General features: G+C 43.6%; 1 protein-coding gene across 1 annotated transcript; it reads left to right on the forward strand.

The window, feature by feature from the left end:
* The first annotated feature begins 6,467 nt into the window (after nucleotides 1-6,467).
* Nucleotides 6,468-17,596, forward strand: LOC122926187 (olfactory receptor 6N1-like). The gene is made up of 2 exons (XM_044277568.1): nucleotides 6,468-7,385; nucleotides 17,348-17,596. The coding sequence occupies exons 1-2, from the start codon at nucleotides 6,468-6,470 to the stop codon at nucleotides 17,594-17,596; spliced, it is 1,167 nt and encodes a 388-aa protein (XP_044133503.1).
* Nucleotides 17,597-18,219: the final 623 nt, after the last annotated feature.

Here is an 18,219-nt window from a genome sequence, read left to right on the forward strand (position 1 = left end):
TCCTCAGACCCTGATACACCTATGGTCCTTACCCCAGCAATGTTGTTGACTCAAAAGGTGAACTCTTTGTCTGCTCCATCCGGAACCATAAGTACAACACAAGTTCATGCTAAACAATGGAAGCAAGTACAATGCTTGGCAGACACCTTTTGGAAAAGATGGAAGAGGGAGTATCTGTCAAATCTGCAACGCCGTAGGAAATGGACTGAGGATCGCCCAAATGTAAAAGTGGGTGATGTTGTTCTGTTGAAGGACAGCCAAGAGAGCAGGAACGAGTGGCCTGTAGGACTTATTGTCAATGCTCTACCAAGCAGGGATGGCAAAGTTAGGAAGGTGGAGGTCAAGATTGCAAAGAATGGGACTTCCAAAATGTATCTTAGACCTATAACTGACGTCATAGTTTTAGTTTCAGATTAGCTAGGATTCCATTTCCTGTTTATATGTTTTTTCTGCATAGCAGTAGTTATTTAGGTAGTGACATAATTATGCCAGACAGGGAGTGTTCCGCCTATTTTGCATTATAATGTGCTGTAAAGATTGTACTGAAATATTATGTTTGACGTTGCTGCCATCTAGTGGTCAAAGTTAGTTTCTACTTCGCCAGAACTTTACAGGAAGTGTATTGTTCTCTGAGTCAGAGGAAGTAACCTTTAACCTGGAACTGTATTTCCTCCATTTCATCACTGCTCCTGGATCTTGCAGGCTGCATGCAGAGGAGCTCTTGATTTATTCCTGGACTAATGGTGGAATTGTCTGTGAGTACTCTCACTGATGAAGTGAGCCTACTGTATTATGTGTAATGTACTGATACATATGTTTTGTTTATGTTTATATTGTAGTTTTACAAAGTTATTCAGAAAAGAGAATACAAACAGATCTGATGTCTCACGTTTCTTGACTTCTGAATTATTGTTAAGCTGTCTGACTAGTGTTATACAACAGTCAATAACGCGAAGCAGAACACCTATAAAACCCTGCTCCTGGCACTCCTATCCGTATGGGCACCTCTCAATGGTAGAGATACCCATACACGGGAACCTAGAAAACCCTGGTGACCCGCAGATGCCCTAAAGATAATGACAGGGCAGAGACCACCTGTTCCTTCCTTGGTGAAGAAACTAGCATCTCACTGAGGACTAGTAAACAACCGAGGGGGGGGGGGGATACAAAACACGACAAGCGGAACACTTAACTTTAGAGGATGAAGAATGAACAGGACTTCAACAAGAACCACACTCCAGCTCTTCCAAGACCAAATGAAGCTATCCCAAGCAAGGAGCGATGGGAAAAGTCAGACTAAATAGGGCGAGGTAAAGGTCACATGATCCACACCTGAACAGGAGGTGTGGACAAACCAGAAACACACAGACAAAGTGAAACCAAAAGAGGCTGTCAGATCACTAATGCATAGATAATCTTTCAGACCTTCTGGGACCTGTCACAGATGTGACAAAAGCTCTCCAGAATTTAGAAATAAACTGGGTTCCCCGATCCGAAACAAAATCGGATGGGACCGCGTGAAGCTTTCCAATTTCACAGATAAAAACGCCGGTAAAGCAAAGAAATGCACCATTTTACTGAACCTGTCTACAACCACCAGTATAACAATTCTACCCGGAGATACAGGTAGGTCAGTGATAAAGTCCATCAACAGGTGTGTCCACGGCCTGTTGGGAATGACCAGTGGTAACAGGGACCCTGCCGGACGAGTATGAGAGACTTTAGCGCGTGCACAGGTTGTACGGGTGAGCACAAAATCAACTACATCCTGATGCAACCTCGGACACCAAAAACGACGAGACAATAGCTCCAAGGTTGCCCTACTACTGTCACACCCTGCCCTGTGGGTGTTCTGAAACGATCTGTCAGAGTTGCTGCACGTGACTCGATCTGACAGTTTGTTTTGTTTTGTGTTTGAACAGAATCCCACCTCTTATTAGGTGTGGTTTGTTTGGTCAATCGAGAGGCTATTTATTCCTCCCCCTCCCTATAGCCTTTGCGGGTTATAGTTCTACCTTGTGTGAGCTGTGGATGCTTGGTGGATCGTCCGCTCCTTCTCGTATCAGATAAGTCTTTTCCCTTCTTTTTCCCTTCTGGTTTCTGTTTGGTCTAAGTCTCTAGTGGGGACGCTAGCGCTTTCGGTGGTAGAGGCTGCTGGGTGTCTCTTACCCTTTTTCCCAATTGCTGAGGGTCTGTTTAGTGTGTTATAGTATTAGGCAAGGGACATGTGTATATCTACCATTGAGGTATGCACATGGGCTTAGCAGCCTAGGGAAAGTGTGTCAGGGACTGATAGGAGGTGACCTTGTTTTTCCCTAGCTCATGGGGCCTAGTCCGTTGTTTAGTTTGTCTTTCAGTTTTCTGTTCCCTTCCCTACCTACCGTGACATTATTACCCGCCACTACTGTCATTTTGCTTCCCTTTGTTCCGTGCAAAATGGATGATTTGGCTGAATCGCATGCAGGAATTAACATGGGAGGTAGCTGACCTCCGTAATTCAGTTGCACAGAATTTTCTGCTACATGGCTGCGCTGGTGGGAGTCAGTCCAGCCTTGAACCTAAGGTCGCTCTCCCTGATAGGTTTTCCGGGGGAAGTGATAACTTTGTCCGGTTCAGGGAGTCCTGTAAATTATATTTTCGTCTGCTTCCGATTTCATCTGGAGACGAGTTGGGATTATTATTTCTCTGTTAAAAGGTGACGCTCAGTCCTGGGCTTTTTCTCTGCTGACCGGTTCTCAGTCCTTTTCCTGCACACAGCAAAAAAGAAGACAGAAGAGAAGCCGGCTGCGGGAGCAAGTGGATTAAGGTGAGTTTAATTATTTTTTATTTTTTTTAACCCCTCCAGCGCTATTGTACTATGCATTCTGTATTCAGAATGGTATTATTTTCATATAATAATGATCGGGTGTCCATCCTGATCGTCTCCTAGCAACTGTGCGTGAAAATCGCACAGCATCCGCACTTGATTGCGGATGCTTGCAATTTTCACGCAACCCCATTCATTTCTATGGGGCCTGCGTTACGTGAAAAATGCACAAAGAGGAGCATGCTGCGATTTTCAAGCAACGCATAAGTGATGCGTGAAAATCACCGCTCATGTGCACATAGAAATGAATGAGTCAGGATTCAGTGCGGGTGCAATGCGTTCAACTCACGCATTGCACCCGTGCGGAAAACTCGCCCGTGTGAAAGGCGCCTAAGCCTCACAAAGTGACTATTTGAAAAAGTGGGTTTTTGAAAATCTCGGAAAAATTTCAAGATTTGCTTCTAAACTTCTAAGCCTTGTAACATCACCAAAAAATAAAATGTCAACTATTTTTATAGGTATTACTATGTATTATAGAAGTAGAGAAATTAAAACTGAAAATTTTTGCCAAATTTTTTATTTTTTCACTCCATTTTACCAGTGTCATGAAGTACAATATGTGACGAAAAAACAATCTCAGAATAGTCTGGAGAAGTCAAAGCGTTTTAAAGTTAGCACCACATAAAGTGACACTGGTCAGATTTGCAAAAAATGGCCTGGTACTGAAGGTGAAAATGAGCCTGGTCCTTAAGGAGTTAAGGGAGTGGATTTGAAAAAGCATGCCCAACCGGATATGCATGTGTATAGGCAGTCCATCAAGAACGACGGTCAGCTGAATGAGCATTCAGATGACAACTATTGAAAGTGTATGATTGGCTGAAGGCAAATCCCTCCTGCTCAGTCCACTAAAACATCAGATTATTTTATATTTATTTACAATAGAGAAAAAGAATTCTATGTGCCAATTAACAGTTTCCCATAGAGAACAAATTCCCAGGTCATCTGGATCTATTTAAATATATTTAAAGTATTTAAATAGTATAGAAAACAGGTCACGTAATCCATGAGCGATCAGGCTACAATATTTTGCAGGTAAACAGAAGTGTGCCAATGTGCAGTAAAACTGCAGGCTGCGTGGTGAAGTGAATGAGATTACATTGTTACAAAGGCAGCTGTCAAGGACTGGGATATATTAGTCAGCAAGTGAAGAGCCAGTTCTTGAAGTTGATGTGTTGGAAGTAGAAAAAAATTGGCCAGAGTAAGGATCAGGGGCGTCGTTAGGTCAAAACATTCGGGGCTGGAGCCCCAGATGTTTTGTCCAGTGCCCGAATGTTTATGCTGGTGGGATTTATTTTATTTTATTAGGCTATTCCTAGCCATCTGGGCAATCCCACAGATCATTCACAACCCCCCTTGTTCAGAACTTCAGTCACTCCGCTCCGCAGTTCTGTTTGGTGAGACCCGCCACGAGAGGTCACGGGTCACGAGGGATCACGCGCTGCAGAACAGAATTGCGGACCGAAGTGACTGAAGTTCTGAACTCATGCCCGCGCAGTCTGCAAGTAGCGGAACAAGTACAAGGGGGGTTGATGGGTTACAACTTCCTACACTTGATGGGTTCCTTCACAGATTACAACTGATTCTGGCATCTCAGCAGCACAATCTGTGATTAGTTTATAGTTGGGAGGTTTGCTTAATTTTAAATTAGGCTGACCATAGGTTAGGATGATCTGTGGGGTTGCCCAGACGGCTAGGCCCTTCACTGTAGTTATTAACCCCTTTCAGCAGTCCGCCATTCACTGAAGGGGGGACTGCTGAAAGGGGTTAATAACTACTGCGAAGGCCCCCTCCCCCCTGGTGATGATGAGGGCGTGGCTTCATGGGGTGGGGGCGTGGTTTCACAGGACTCGTGCCCCGGATGTCTTCAGACCCTAGCAACGCCCCTGGTAAGGATCTTATTGAGTTTGACCAAACTGTGATGGCCATAGTGAGAGCATCTACAAAATGATAGGTCTTGTGGGAAGTTCCCACTATACAGTGATTAGTACCTGTCAAAGTTGTCCAAGGATGGACAACTGGTGAATTGGCTGCAGGGCTATGGGTGCACAAGGCTCATTGATGTGCATGTGGAGTGATGTCTAGTCTATTTGGTGCGATCCCACAGAAGAGTCACTGTAGCACAAATTGCTAAAAAAAAGTTACTGCTGACTATGACAGTAAGTGTAGCATAATATCCCCACAGTCAATGTCACTGTAATATATTGTATCCCATCTTTAAAGTGGTATTTCCCTATTTTAATGATTGGTCGGATCTGACCTCTGTGACCTCCACCAATCCTGACATTGAGGTCTCTTTAGCTTTTTTCCCTGGACAGCAGGGTTCATGGCCACCATCAGTAGTTATCGGCAACATAGATCTATTCAAATTAATTTAATTAGAACAACTGCAACTTTTCTTAGTTCCCATTAAAATAAATTGGTTGTCTATGTAATGCATGGACAGTCCTCCAGAATAAAGGATACTCACATGATTCAGATGATTTCTCTTCTGAAATGTGTTTTTATTAGCCAGATAACCTAATTAAACTTGAGTTTCACATTGTTACAAATACATAGAAAGGGATAATTCAATGAATCCCGTTAATTTTTATGTCATGGGGTACCAACTGATTCAAAATGATTAGTTAGTATCAGTTCATTTAGGCCATTAGTGTTGAAGTCCAGTAGAATTCCTTTAACATGCCTGCTGGAAAGACTGGGTTTACTATACAGGGTTTCTTTGACTGTTACCATGGAGACACATAGGACTGCTAAGGTGTAACGTAGAAGGTGATGACCCACTGTGTCACTGAACAGAATTGACTTATGGCTACTCCTAAGGGTTTTATTGAAGTAGCCCCCAGGTTTTCACCCTTGTATAGGGATCTGGTCATCACTGCTGGGGAACCATCAGGCTGCTACCTCTTTGAATAGCCTCCATTCAGTGACAGCTAAACCATGCAGGTCAAGAGATACCAGTGTATGGTACCAAAGGAATAGGCAGAATTGTGGTCAGTGGACAAGCCAAGGTCAGGGCTGGCAGAGTTTGCTCAATATGGTAAACAGGCAATAGGTCAGGGCAGGTGGCAGGTGGTCAATACAATGGACAGGCAAAGGTCAGGACAGGGAGAACAATAACAACACATTAAACTGGCAAAGTTCAAACATGGGATTTCAGAAGACACAAAACAACTTTGCAGGGACCAGAATAGCTAAAGGAAGGCTCCTTATATATACCTGAGAAGACAGCCATTGGCTGGGGACCGATTAGGCTTCATGTGCATTTGTCCTTTAAGAGCCTGGGAGAGTGGGCACACCATAGGGGAACATACACCAGGAAACAGGAGGTAGGGCAGCCACAGGTGGTCAGAAAGCATGGAGCAGCAAAGGTAGTTGCACTCTGGTGGTTTTGCCTGCAGTGATAGGAGAGATGCCAGAGGGCACGGACTGCCGGCATTACAATAGGTGACTATGTACACAGTGGAAGGAATTGTATAATCAAAACTAATTGCAAGGTTCCTCCATTTTCTGTAGAATCCTGTATTAACATTGGTCAGATTTACATGGACTTGCATATATTTGGAATGTCATCCCATACATCCTTTTTACAGATGAAAAAGAGATGGAAAGAATCTCCAATAGTAGCAGAGTTAATGAAATTGTGTTACATGGATTTCCAAACCTTCAGCGCTTCCATGTTCTTCTTTTTTCCCTCCTTCTCATCATCTACTTGTTCATTATTTCTGGCAATGCCATAATACTGCTCGTGATCTGCAGAGAGTCCACCCTACACTCCCCCATGTACTTCTTTATTGCAGCTTTATCTTGTTTGGAAATTTTCTATACGGCCATCACAATTCCAAAAATGTTGGCTGATCTCTTGGAAGACGTGAAGAAGATCTCTTTCGATGGATGCCTTGTGCAGGCCTATTTCCTTCATGCTCTTGGAGCAGCTGAGTGCTTTATCCTCACAGTTATGGCGTATGACCGATATTTGGCCATTTGTAAGCCATTAAGATACTCATCTATTATGACTATTGATCTATATATCAAATTAGTTGCCACCTGTTTTATTGGAGGGATTCTAAGCCCAGTCATTGAAACAATCTTAATTTCTCTCCTTACATTTTGTGGTTTAAACCTTATTGAGAATGTATTTTGTGACTTCCCCCCATTAATCTCTTTAGCATGCACCGATACTCGGTTATATATAATGGTCGAATTCTTCATCAGCATCTTTGGTATCCTCCTGACTTCTGCTTTTATTCTTTTCTCTTACATCCGGATAATATACATTATCTTAAAGGTTAAGTCCAAAGATGGACGTCAGAAAGCCTTCTCTACCTGCGGAGCACATCTTATTGTTGTTACTATGTTTTTCAGCAGCATTGGTTTTATGTATATACGAGTTACAAAAAGTTACTCTGTAGAGTATGACAGGGCTGTGGGTCTCACCTATGCGGTCTTTACACCATTAGCTAACTCCATCATCTATGGGCTGAGAAATCAGGAAATTAAAAAATTACTTCATAAATATTTAGTGACGGAACATTTTTTATGTTTTTTTCACAATGTCTGCAGTAGAATAGTTGTAAAAATACAAAAATAATAAGAAATAGAAAATCATATATGGGTTGTGTTTTACCGAAACTACAGTCTGCAGCTGCTACTGCAAGTTAGATTGGATTCTATGTAATCTCAGAAGTGTGCAACTCAATGCAGCCCTATTGATAAATCCATATTTGCAGAACTAAAACACTGGCAGTAAAGTAGGGAAACTACTCATTTTATAGACAGACACATACACTACGTGCAGAATTATTAGGCAAATGAGTATTTTGACCACATCATCCTCTTTATGCATGTTGTCTTACTCCAAGCTGTATAGGCTCGAAAGCCTACTACCAATTAAGCATATTAGGTGATGTGCATTTCTGTAATGAGAAGGGGCGTGGTCTAATGACATCAACACCCTATATCAGGTGTGCATAATTATTAGGCAACTTCCTTTCCTTTGGCAAAATGGGTCATAAGAAGGACTTGACAGGCTCAGAAAAGTCAAAAATAGTGAGATATCTTGCAGAGGGATGCAGCACTCTTAAAATTGCAAAGCTTCTGAAGCGTGATCATCGAACAATCAAGCGTTTCATTCAAAATAGTCAACAGGGTCGCAAGAAGCGTGTGGAAAAACCAAGGCGCAAAATAACTGCCCATGAACTGAGAAAAGTCAAGCGTGCAGCTGCCAAGATGCCACTTGCCACCAGTTTGGCCATATTTCAGAGCTGCAACATCACTGGAGTGCCCAAAAGCACAAGGTGTGCAATACTCAGAGACATGGCCAAGGTAAGAAAGGCTGAAAGACGACCACCACTGAACAAGACACACAAGCTGAAACGTCAAGACTGGGCCAAGAAATATCTCAAGACTGATTTTTCTAAGGTTTTATGGACTGATGAAATGAGAGTGAGTCTTGATGGGCCAGATGGCTGGATTGGTAAAGGGCAGAGAGCTCCAGTCCGACTCAGATGCCAGCAAGGTGGAGGTGGAGTACTGGTTTGGGCTGGTATCATCAAAGATGAGCTTGTGGGGCCTTTTTGGCTTGAGGATGGAGTCAAGCTCAACTCCCAGTCCTACTGCCAGTTTCTGGAAGACACCTTCTTTAAGCAGTGGTACAGGAAGAAGTCTGCAAGGTAAGAAAAACATGATTTTCATGCAGGACAATGCTCCATCACATGCGTCCAAGTACTCCACAACGTGGCTGGCAAGAAAGGGTATAAAAGAAGAAAATCTAATGACATGGCCTCCTTGTTCACCTGATCTGAACCCCATTGAGAACCTGTGGTCCATCATCAAATGTGAGATTTACAAGGAGGGAAAACAGTCCACCTCTCTGAACAGTGTCTGGGAGGCTGTGGTTGCTGCTGCACGCAATGTTGATGGTGAACAGATCAAAACACTGACAGAATCCATGGATGGCAGGCTTTTGAGTGTCCTTGCAAAGAAAGGTGGCTATATTGGTCACTGATTTGTTTTTGTTTTGTTTTTGAATGTCAGAAATGTATATTTGTGAATGTTGAGATGTTATATTGGTTTCACTGGTAAAAATAAATAATTGAAATGGGTATACATTTGTTTTTTGTTAAGTTGCCTAATAATTATGTACAGTAATAGTCACCTGCACACACAGATATCCCCCTAAAATAGCTAAAACTAAAAACAAACTAAAAACTACTTTCAAAAATATTCAGCTTTGATATTAATGAGTTTTTTGGGTTCATTGAGAACATGGTTGTTGTTCAATAATAAAATTAATCCTCAAAAATACAACTTGCCTAATAATTCTGCACTCCCTGTACAGAATATATACAGGCTCTGAGATTTTTGTAAACTAATGCAAAGAGAAAAGTTATGTCCTGCATTTGTAAATACTGTGTTTTTCTCTTTATAAGACATACTTTTTACCCCAAAAAGTGGGGGGAAAATGTCAGTGAATCTTATAAAGTGAAGACTAATACTTCCATTATGTAAGCGCTCACTAGCATGCAGTAGATGTGGGGAGTGAAGTGCTGCTGGCGCTGCCTGCTCTTGCCACTCCCTGGTCTTCTGTGTACAGTATTAGAACATAGCCCCTGCACTATGACCTGATGCTGTACACAGTGAGAACACAGTGCAGCGTGGGGCAGAGAAGACCAGGGAGCGTAACTGCACGAGAGACCGCCAGCCCTGCAGAGTACTGACGAAGCAGGAGAGGTAAGTTAAATGTATTACTTTAAGGTCTGATTTAAGGTCTGATACGGGGGTCTGACATGGAGGTCTGATGGGGGTCTGATCTGAGGTCTGATACAGGGGTCTGACATGTAGGTCTGATATAGGATCTGATCTGAGGTCCTGATATGGGGGTCTGAACTGAGGATCTGATAGGGGGTCTGATCTGAGGATATGATATGGGGTCTGATTTGATAATCTGATATAGGGGTCTGTTCTGAGGTTCGAAGATGGGGGATCTGATCTGAGGATCTGATATGAGGGGTCTGATTTGAGGATCTGATATGGGGGTCTGATCTGAAGTCTGAGCAAAATAGTTTTTTATTTCCTCTAAAACCAGAGTATGTCTAATCATCTGGTGGGTCTTATAAAGCAGAAAATACAATACAGTATGTATATATATATATATATATATATATATATATAAACCTTATTTATTTATTTTTTGGGGGGGAGGGGGGGCATTAGACCTAGAAGAATCAATATAATTTTAACATTTTCTCATTTACTTGAACCAATTTTTTCATTTCTCATATATAAGATTCTTTAAAAGCAGGAAGCAGTGCTCACCGGGAATGCTGCCTCCTGTTCAAATAGCTGATCGGCATGGGTGCCTGGTGTCGGAGCCCCACTGATCAGATTTTGGTGAACTATCCTGACAATAGGTCATCAATATAAATGGCAGAACAACCCTTTAAGGGCAGATGGAAGGGAATAAAATTGCAGGCCTTGAATGCACTGACTACTCGTCGTTTATTTGTAGTCTGTTGCCATGTAAACACATATAAATTTATTTAGATCTATTTGCAGAGTTGTTTCATTTCAGATGGATTAGAACAATAAAACTTAATTTCACTACAAGACAGGCATAGCCAGATCCTGGCATTTCTGTTTTAATAAATAATTGTTGCCTTATTCTTGCAGCCCCCTCCCTCCTTTTTGCCAGCAGCAGCCATTTTATGTTATATCTGCACTGGTGTTTTCATGTGCTGCTGAACTCTGCCAAATTATCATCTTTTCACCTACTGTTTTGGTGCATAACTACAAGATTTCAGCTTGGAATAAATTCATCTGGATTCTTCACACATGCCTGAGCAGTTGAGTTGATTGCTGTCTAACGAGAGTCTGAAGTAAGTACACAGTTCAATACAGACTGCCATTGTTACATGGAGCCATTGACCACAAAACGTATTGTCAGGATATTAAATCAGAACAAGCGTTGTGCCGTTAGACCACATTCTTATCAGTTTGGCAAATTTAGAGTGTTTATAAATAGTGATGTTGGGACTGAAAAATGGCTGTAAAAAAGTCGTAGAAAGGGCTAGAAGACTGCAAAAAGATCCAAAATGGGGTGCAAGAACAGTACAATTGCCCTGCAAACAAATTTAGATAGTGAAATGATTTAAAATAACATAAAATCATAAGAATAAAAAACAACAATCTTGAACCAGGAGGTGGAGCTCCAAGTGCAGTTAAAGGGAACCTGTCGTCGACTTTATGCTGTCCATACTAACGGCAGAATAAAGTAGAGACAGGCTGAGATTGATTTCAGCCGTCTGTCATTTATAAGTTCAAAGTAAGTGGTTGCCGAGAATCAACATCACAATCATTGCAGACTGGGCCTGAAAAAGAGTCACGGCCACCTGAGAAGAGTCCTGGTTATTCATGGATTCCTGCTGTCCCTGCCCACCTGCTGATGACTGACAGTCTTCTACCTAGTTTTCTCCCTTTCTCTCTAGGAGAGAACTGCCAATCATCAGCAGATAGGTGAGAGTGCAGGAGATTATGAATAACCATGACTCCTCTCTGGTAGATTTGACTCTTTTCAAGGCCTGTGATGCAATGATTATGATGCTGGTTTTCAGCAACCACTCACTTTTAGCTGATGAGTGACACCCAGCTGAAATCAGCATTCCTTTTCTAATTTATGCTGCCCTTATTTAGGTCAGCATAAAGTTGATGACAGGTTCACTTTAACCCCTTAAGGACCCATGACGTACCGGTATGTCATAACTTTAAAACTAGATTGCGGTGCAGTGGGGGTTAATAGAAACAGGATGTCCGCTGAAATCATTCAGCGGGCATCCTGTCACAATGCCGGGGGGGTTCGGCGATTGCAGCAAGCCGCAGGTCAATTCAGACCTGCGGTTTGCTGCGTTTCCGGTCCATTCGGGTCTCCGGTGACCCGATGAACCAGAAAAGGACTGTGATCGGTGGTGTGATTACACACCACCAATCACAGTCCGAGCATTTGGGGGTGGCGGTGCTGTCCTCGGTGCTGATTGGTGCGGGGAGAGAGGTGGGAGATTCAAACCCCTGGCGCTCCTCTCTCCCCTCCTCTTCGTGCTGCTGCTCCTGCACTGTGGGGACCATTCTGCACCAGCTCCTGTGACCCCCATGTCACCACCCATCACCCTCCAGGTAGGTTAGGGTCAGTGAGGGAGAGGCACGATTAGGCAGGGATAGAAGGGAGAGTTAGTTAGGAAAAAAAAAAAAAAACTTTAACTTATTCAGTGTTTCTGGTGGTTGGTGGATGTCAAACCTTTTAGAGGCCGAGTGCCCAAACTGCAACCCAAAACCCCCTTATTTATCGTAAAGTGCCAACACGGCAATTTAACATGAATACTATAGTTCAATATAGTATATATTCCATGTACTTTATAATTTAGCTATTAAAGCCTGCCTACATTCAGTGCCCTGCCTGTGCTGTTCATAGTGCGCCCTGCGCTGATGAATGGCAGGAAAAGTCTAAGGCAGGGATGTCAAACTGCGGCCCTCCAGCTGTTGCAAAACTACAACTCCCACAATGCCCTGCTGTAGGCTGATACCTGTAGGCTGTCCGGGCATGCTGGGAGTTGTCGTTTTGCAACAGCTGGAGGGCCGCAGTTTGACATCCCTGGTCTAAGGCATATTGGTACACCATAGAATTTTTTCACAGTGCGGGTGCCCACAGAGAGGGCTCTGAGTGCCACCTCTGGCACCCGTGCCATAGGTTCGCCATCACTGCCCTAGACCCACCCAGGAGTGCTGCCACTTGCTCCCCCCCCCCCCCCCCAGCACCCCCCACCACCACTTTTTTTTTTTTTGTGTGCGTGCCCTGACTGTGGCCGGCTTTCTTAGCGCATCGCCCTGCCCCACCGCTGATCAGCGTTGTACCGCTGATCAGCAAGTTTCAATTTTTCTTTTTTTTCGAACACTTGTCCATTTTTTTTTTACTTTAGCTTTTTAGTACGTGAACACCCGTGCCCCCACACACAAAATAAAGTTTTACACGCACGCACATACCCATGGGCCACCGGATGTTCTCGGTGGAGGAGGCATATGCCCATATGCTCTCCGACTCCGAGAGCCCCAGTGAGGATGAGGATGACCCCACGATCCTCTTGTCATCTGATGACGATGAGCCCCCAAGGCGGCGGAGATGCCGCCAGGCGGAGCCAGGGGCCCCACATGCTAGGGACCCTGTGGCCCACACCAGTACGAGCCGCCCTGGGGCTCGTACTGGTTTCCCGGCCCACTAAATAAGCCCACCGGAGCCCCCTACCAGTGAACTTAGCTGGTGTCCCCCAGTGGATTTTGAGCCCGAGATTCCGGATTTTGTTGGCAATCCAGGAATCCAGATTCCCACAGTGGGCTTCACTGAAATTGACTTTTTTAGTTATTTTTTCAGTGACCCATTTGTGAATCTGATGGTGGAGCAGACGAACCTGTACGCCCAACAGTTCGTTGCTCAGCACCCGGGCTCCTTTTTGGCTAGACCCGGTGGCTGGATGCCGGTCAGTGCAGCCGAGATGAGGACGTTTTGGGGCCTCGTGCTGCACATGGGTCTAGTGCAAAAACCGAGTGTCAGGCAATACTGGAGTGGGGACATCCTCTACCAGACCCCACTCTACAGTATGGCCATGACACGCCCCCGGTTTGAGGCCATCCGGAAATGCCTGCATTATGCAAATAATGCAGCATGTCCCCCCCAAGGTGTTCCTGCCTATGACCGTCTGTATGAGATACGGCCGGTCATCGATCACTTCAAGGCCAAATTTGCGCAGGGTACGTACCTGGAAGGGAGGTCGCGGTTGATGAGTGTCTTGTTGCTTTAAAGGGGAGACTCAGTTTCCGCCAATACATTCCCACTAAGCGGGCGAGGTATGGCGTGAAAATGTACAAAATTTGTGAGAGTACCTTAGGGTACACTTACAAATTTCATGTGTACGAGGGGTGAGATTCCCGTATTGAACCCCCAGAATGTCCCCCCACTCTGGGTGTTAGCAGGGAAACTCATTTGGGACCTTATGCACCCACTGCTAGATAAGGGTTACCACTTGTACGTGGATAACTTTTATACTAGCATTCCCTTGTTCAGGTCCCTTGCCTCCAGATCCACGTCTGCTTGTGGGACCATGCAGAAAAATCAGAGCCTGCCCACCCCCTCCAGGTACCTATCCCCAGAGGTGAGACCCGTGCCCTTACCAGTGGAAACCTGTTACTGGTCAGGTATAAGGACAAGAGGAATGTCCTTATGCTGTCCACAATCCACGGTAACAGGACCATCCCAGTCTCTGTGCAACGGTCCTCAAGCCCGATTGTATCGTCGAGCATGCCCAGACAACCTACAGCTATCAGCAGGGCATGGTGGGAATTGTAGTTTTACAACATCTGGAGGGCCACAGTTTGAGGATGCCTGCTTAGTGTCTCTAAAGTCTGAGAACCATACATATTGGGCATCGCCGCGTCCGTAAAAATCTTCACTATAAAAATACCCCGTCAAAAAAATCTAATAAAAACTATGTAAAAAAAGCCATTTTTATTGTCACCTTGGATCCCAAAAAGTGTAATAACAAGCCATTAAAAAGTCATATGCACCCCCAAATAGTGCCAATCAAACCACCATCTCATCCCGCAAAAAATGAGCCCCTACATTAGATAGTCGCCCAAAAAAAAAAAAATGTAGCTCCCAGTCTATGGAGTTACTAAAATATTATTTTTTTGTTCCTAAAATGATAATATAGTGTAAAATCTAAATACATTTTAAAATGTAGACATATTAGGTATCGCCGCGTCCGTAAGAATCTGCCCTATAAAAATAACATTTGACCAAACCCTTCGGATGAACAGCGTTAAAAATATAAAATAAAAACGGTGCCAAAACACCAATTTATTGCAAAATTTCCATTTGAATCCTTTTTTTCGGTAATAAAGCAAGGGTTAATTACTAAGAATTACTAAGAATGGGGATTCTTAGTAATTATCTATTTTGGTTTAAGAGAATAAGGGTGATAATCATCCATAAAGAGCACCATTTATTCTTCACCACATCATCCTGGAGCATTTTTTATGTAGGGATTTTTTGGGACTGGATAGCACTAGGTTCGGGGACAGGGAACCTCTACCATCAGGGGGCCGCCCTGGGCACAGCAGACCTCTAGGGCTTCTAGGGGTAGCTGGCTCCTTTTTCTAACCCTGCAATTTATCGGGTTAGAATTATCTCCCCGTTCCCATCAAATTGAGTGTTTACCCTGTCACCATGTTTTTTCGTTTTGGGGGTCACTACTCCCCCACTGAGTAACTTCAGTAAGTGTAGTCTCTTCACTGTCGATATATACATACCTATACCCATTTAGATATTTAATAAAGGTATTTTTAAAAGTCACTCCTATTTCATATATGCCCTTAAATATTTATTGCCCTGATTCTGTAGTTTGCAGAATCATATGTGGTCGTAAATGGCTATATAGCCACACCGCAGGGCATAGAACGAAGGGAACGCCATATGGTTTCTGGAAGGCAGATTTTGATGGACTGGTTTATTTACACCATGTTCCATTTGAAGCCCCCCTGATGTAGCCTAGACTAGAAACTCCAAAAAAGTGACCCCATCTAAGAAACTACACCCCTCAAGGTATTCAAAAGTTACTTTACAAACTTTGTTAACCCTTTAGGTGCTCCACAAAACTTAATGGCGAATGTAGAAACAATTTTAGAATATAAATTTTTAGTGACCTTGCCTCAAAAATGTGTAATATAGAGCAACCAAAAATCATATTTACCCTAAAATAGTCCCAAAACAACAACCATGTAGTTTCCTAGATGGGGTCACTTTTATGGAGTTTCTACTCTAGAGGGGCAGCTGGGGGCTTGAAAGGATACATGGTGTAAATAAACCAGTACAGCAAAATCTGCCTTCCAAAAACCATATGGCTGTTCCCCTTATTCTATGTCCTGCCGTTTAGCCAAATAGTAGTTTACGACCACATATGGGGTGTTTCTGCAAACTACAGAATCAGGGCAACCCATATTGAGTTTTGTTTGTCTGTTAACCCATTTTTTCCAGTAATAAAGTAAGGGTTAAAATGGAAAATTTTCCAAAAAATAGAAATTCTAAAATTGTTTCTCCATCTGCCATTAACTCTTGTGGAACACCTAAAGGGATAACAAGTGTTCTTAAGGGGTTAAAGAGGCTGTGAATGTAGCAGTGTAAGTGGAAGAGGGGGAGGAGGTGTTTTTATTTATTTTTTATGTGTCTGTCAATTCTGTGTGTGACCTTTAGCCATTTTTTGGGGTGCAGCCGGTTTACTTCTCTACTCTGCCAATCTAAGACATAATAATCTTGATTCAGGAGGTAGAGGTCCAAGTGGAGGAGGAGGGGGACGTGGAGGTGTAGGTGGAAGAGGCGGAAGAAGTGGGGGAGGAAGACATTAATGTTTCTATTCATTTGTTTTTTCCATGTATCCATCAATTCTGTGTGCATACGTTAGCCATTTTTTGGGATGCAGCCGTTATATTTCTCTACTGTGCCAATCTAAGACATAATAATTTTGAGCTACAGTAGGAGGTGGAGGTCAGAGTGGAGGAGGAAGGAGACGTGGAGGTTGTGGTAATGTGTATGGTAAAGTCGTGGAGTGTGTGTATATCTCACCCAGAAAATGAAACCCAGAAAGCTGCACTTGGTTCAGCAAAGTATAGTTTGCTGGAACTCTTTTGTTTAAGTTTGTATGGGCTGGATTTTATTTGGATTGAGAGGTAGCTTTGGCAATGGGACCTGCGAGTTCACACCCTTCCACTGCAGATATCCATTATAGCCCATCAGATTCCAGGTATAGTGGTCTGGGAACATCACTGGGGAATTATGCAGATCTCAGAAGGTCAGTCTGGGAAAAGGAATTGAGTCTGAAGAGATATGACTGGAGAAGCTGACTGGATGGTTGGAGCTTGGTAACTGGCTGACCTTAAAGCTGTGTGAAGCCTGAACTTCCCTGGTGTAAACAGAACTGATAGGTGAGAGAGGAATTGCCTCTGTATTAGTTAGAGCCCAGACTGGCAGGTGTTTACTTGGTTTTCTATGTGTCTTGGGCTGGTGCCGGAACCTCACCTCACCCAGCGATGCTATAACTAGGTCATTGGCTGTATTGCTGAAGTGACCTAATAAAGAACCGTTTGGACTTGGAAACCTGCTGTTTAATGAGAAGTCTGTCATTGCTGCCCTCCTTGAGAGAGCGATCCCTTACTATTGGTGGAGAATGCGGGCAACATGTTGCTAAGGGTGCTTGTATGTACTGGGTAAAAACTGCAGCTGCTATGCAAAGTTCATCAAGTGCAATGGAGGAACTTATTAAGCAGCTGGTGCAGATCAATACGCAGCGACAACAGGCCAATGCACAACAACAGGCCATGAAACAGCAGTAGAGATTATAGGCAGAGGATAAAAAGAGACACGAAGAAGTTTTATGTGTTCAACAACAGGCCATGGTGCAGCAACAACAGGCCATGGCGCAACAACAGCAGGCTCAGATGGAGGCCCAGGATGAACGTGGCCCAAGAAGGGGCTTTGATGAGGATCAGACACCACGTAGAGGATTGGATGAAGACCGTAGTTTGTGGAGAAGTGGTGAAGATTATAGAGATTCCAGGAGAGGTGGGGATCAAGACAGAGGTCTTAGTTGTGGCGATTATGATGATGGAGGAAAAATGCCATGGAAACCCTATGGGTAGAATCATGCAGGGGGATGGTGTGAACGTAAGAAAGCTCGGGAAGACAGCAGGGGTCCTTCTTGGGAATCCAAGCCTCCTGAAGATCGTGAGTGATCCAGAAATGAACTGTCCATTGAAACCAATAGTTCAAATGAAATGCATGGTGAAAGTGTGGGGTTATGTGAAATGCATGATGAGGATGCCATTTTTCCCTTGCAGGTGTTGCCTGGAGAAGAAGAAGTGCCCCCCTGGGAAAAATGTGTTGGACTTAGAGGTGGGGGAGGAAGACAACACTGTTTCTGTTTGATTTTTCATGTGTCCGTCACTTCTGTGTGTGACCTGTGTAGCCATTTTTTGGTGTGACCGGTATACTTCTCTACTCTGTCGTTCTAAGACATAATAATTTTGAGGTGGAGGTCTGAGTGGAGGAGGTATCTAACATTTTTCATAATTTTTTCTCTTTTATTTTTTTGTCTTTTGATTAGTGTAAGCCCCAAAACATTGGTAAATGGCAAAGGGACCGCATAAAGTGCGCTTGAGTATAACAATGGCTGGGTGCAGCAGGTATACCTTTCTACTCTGCGATTCTAAGACATACAGTGGATATAAAAAGTCTACACACCCCTGTTAAAATGTCATGTTTC

The sequence above is a fragment of the Bufo gargarizans genome, chromosome 2 (genome assembly GCF_014858855.1).
Source record: "Bufo gargarizans isolate SCDJY-AF-19 chromosome 2, ASM1485885v1, whole genome shotgun sequence".
Classification (NCBI taxonomy): Eukaryota; Metazoa; Chordata; class Amphibia; order Anura; family Bufonidae; genus Bufo; species Bufo gargarizans.

Coding starts and splice junctions, on each gene's coding strand:
- LOC122926187 (XM_044277568.1), top strand. CDS start 6,468: ATGGAAAGAATCTCCAATAGTAGCAGAGTTAATGAAATTGTGTTACAT. Junction 7,386..17,347: donor AATTACTTCATAAATATTTA/GTGACGGAACAT, acceptor GTTCAACAACAG/GCCATGGTGCAGCAACAACA.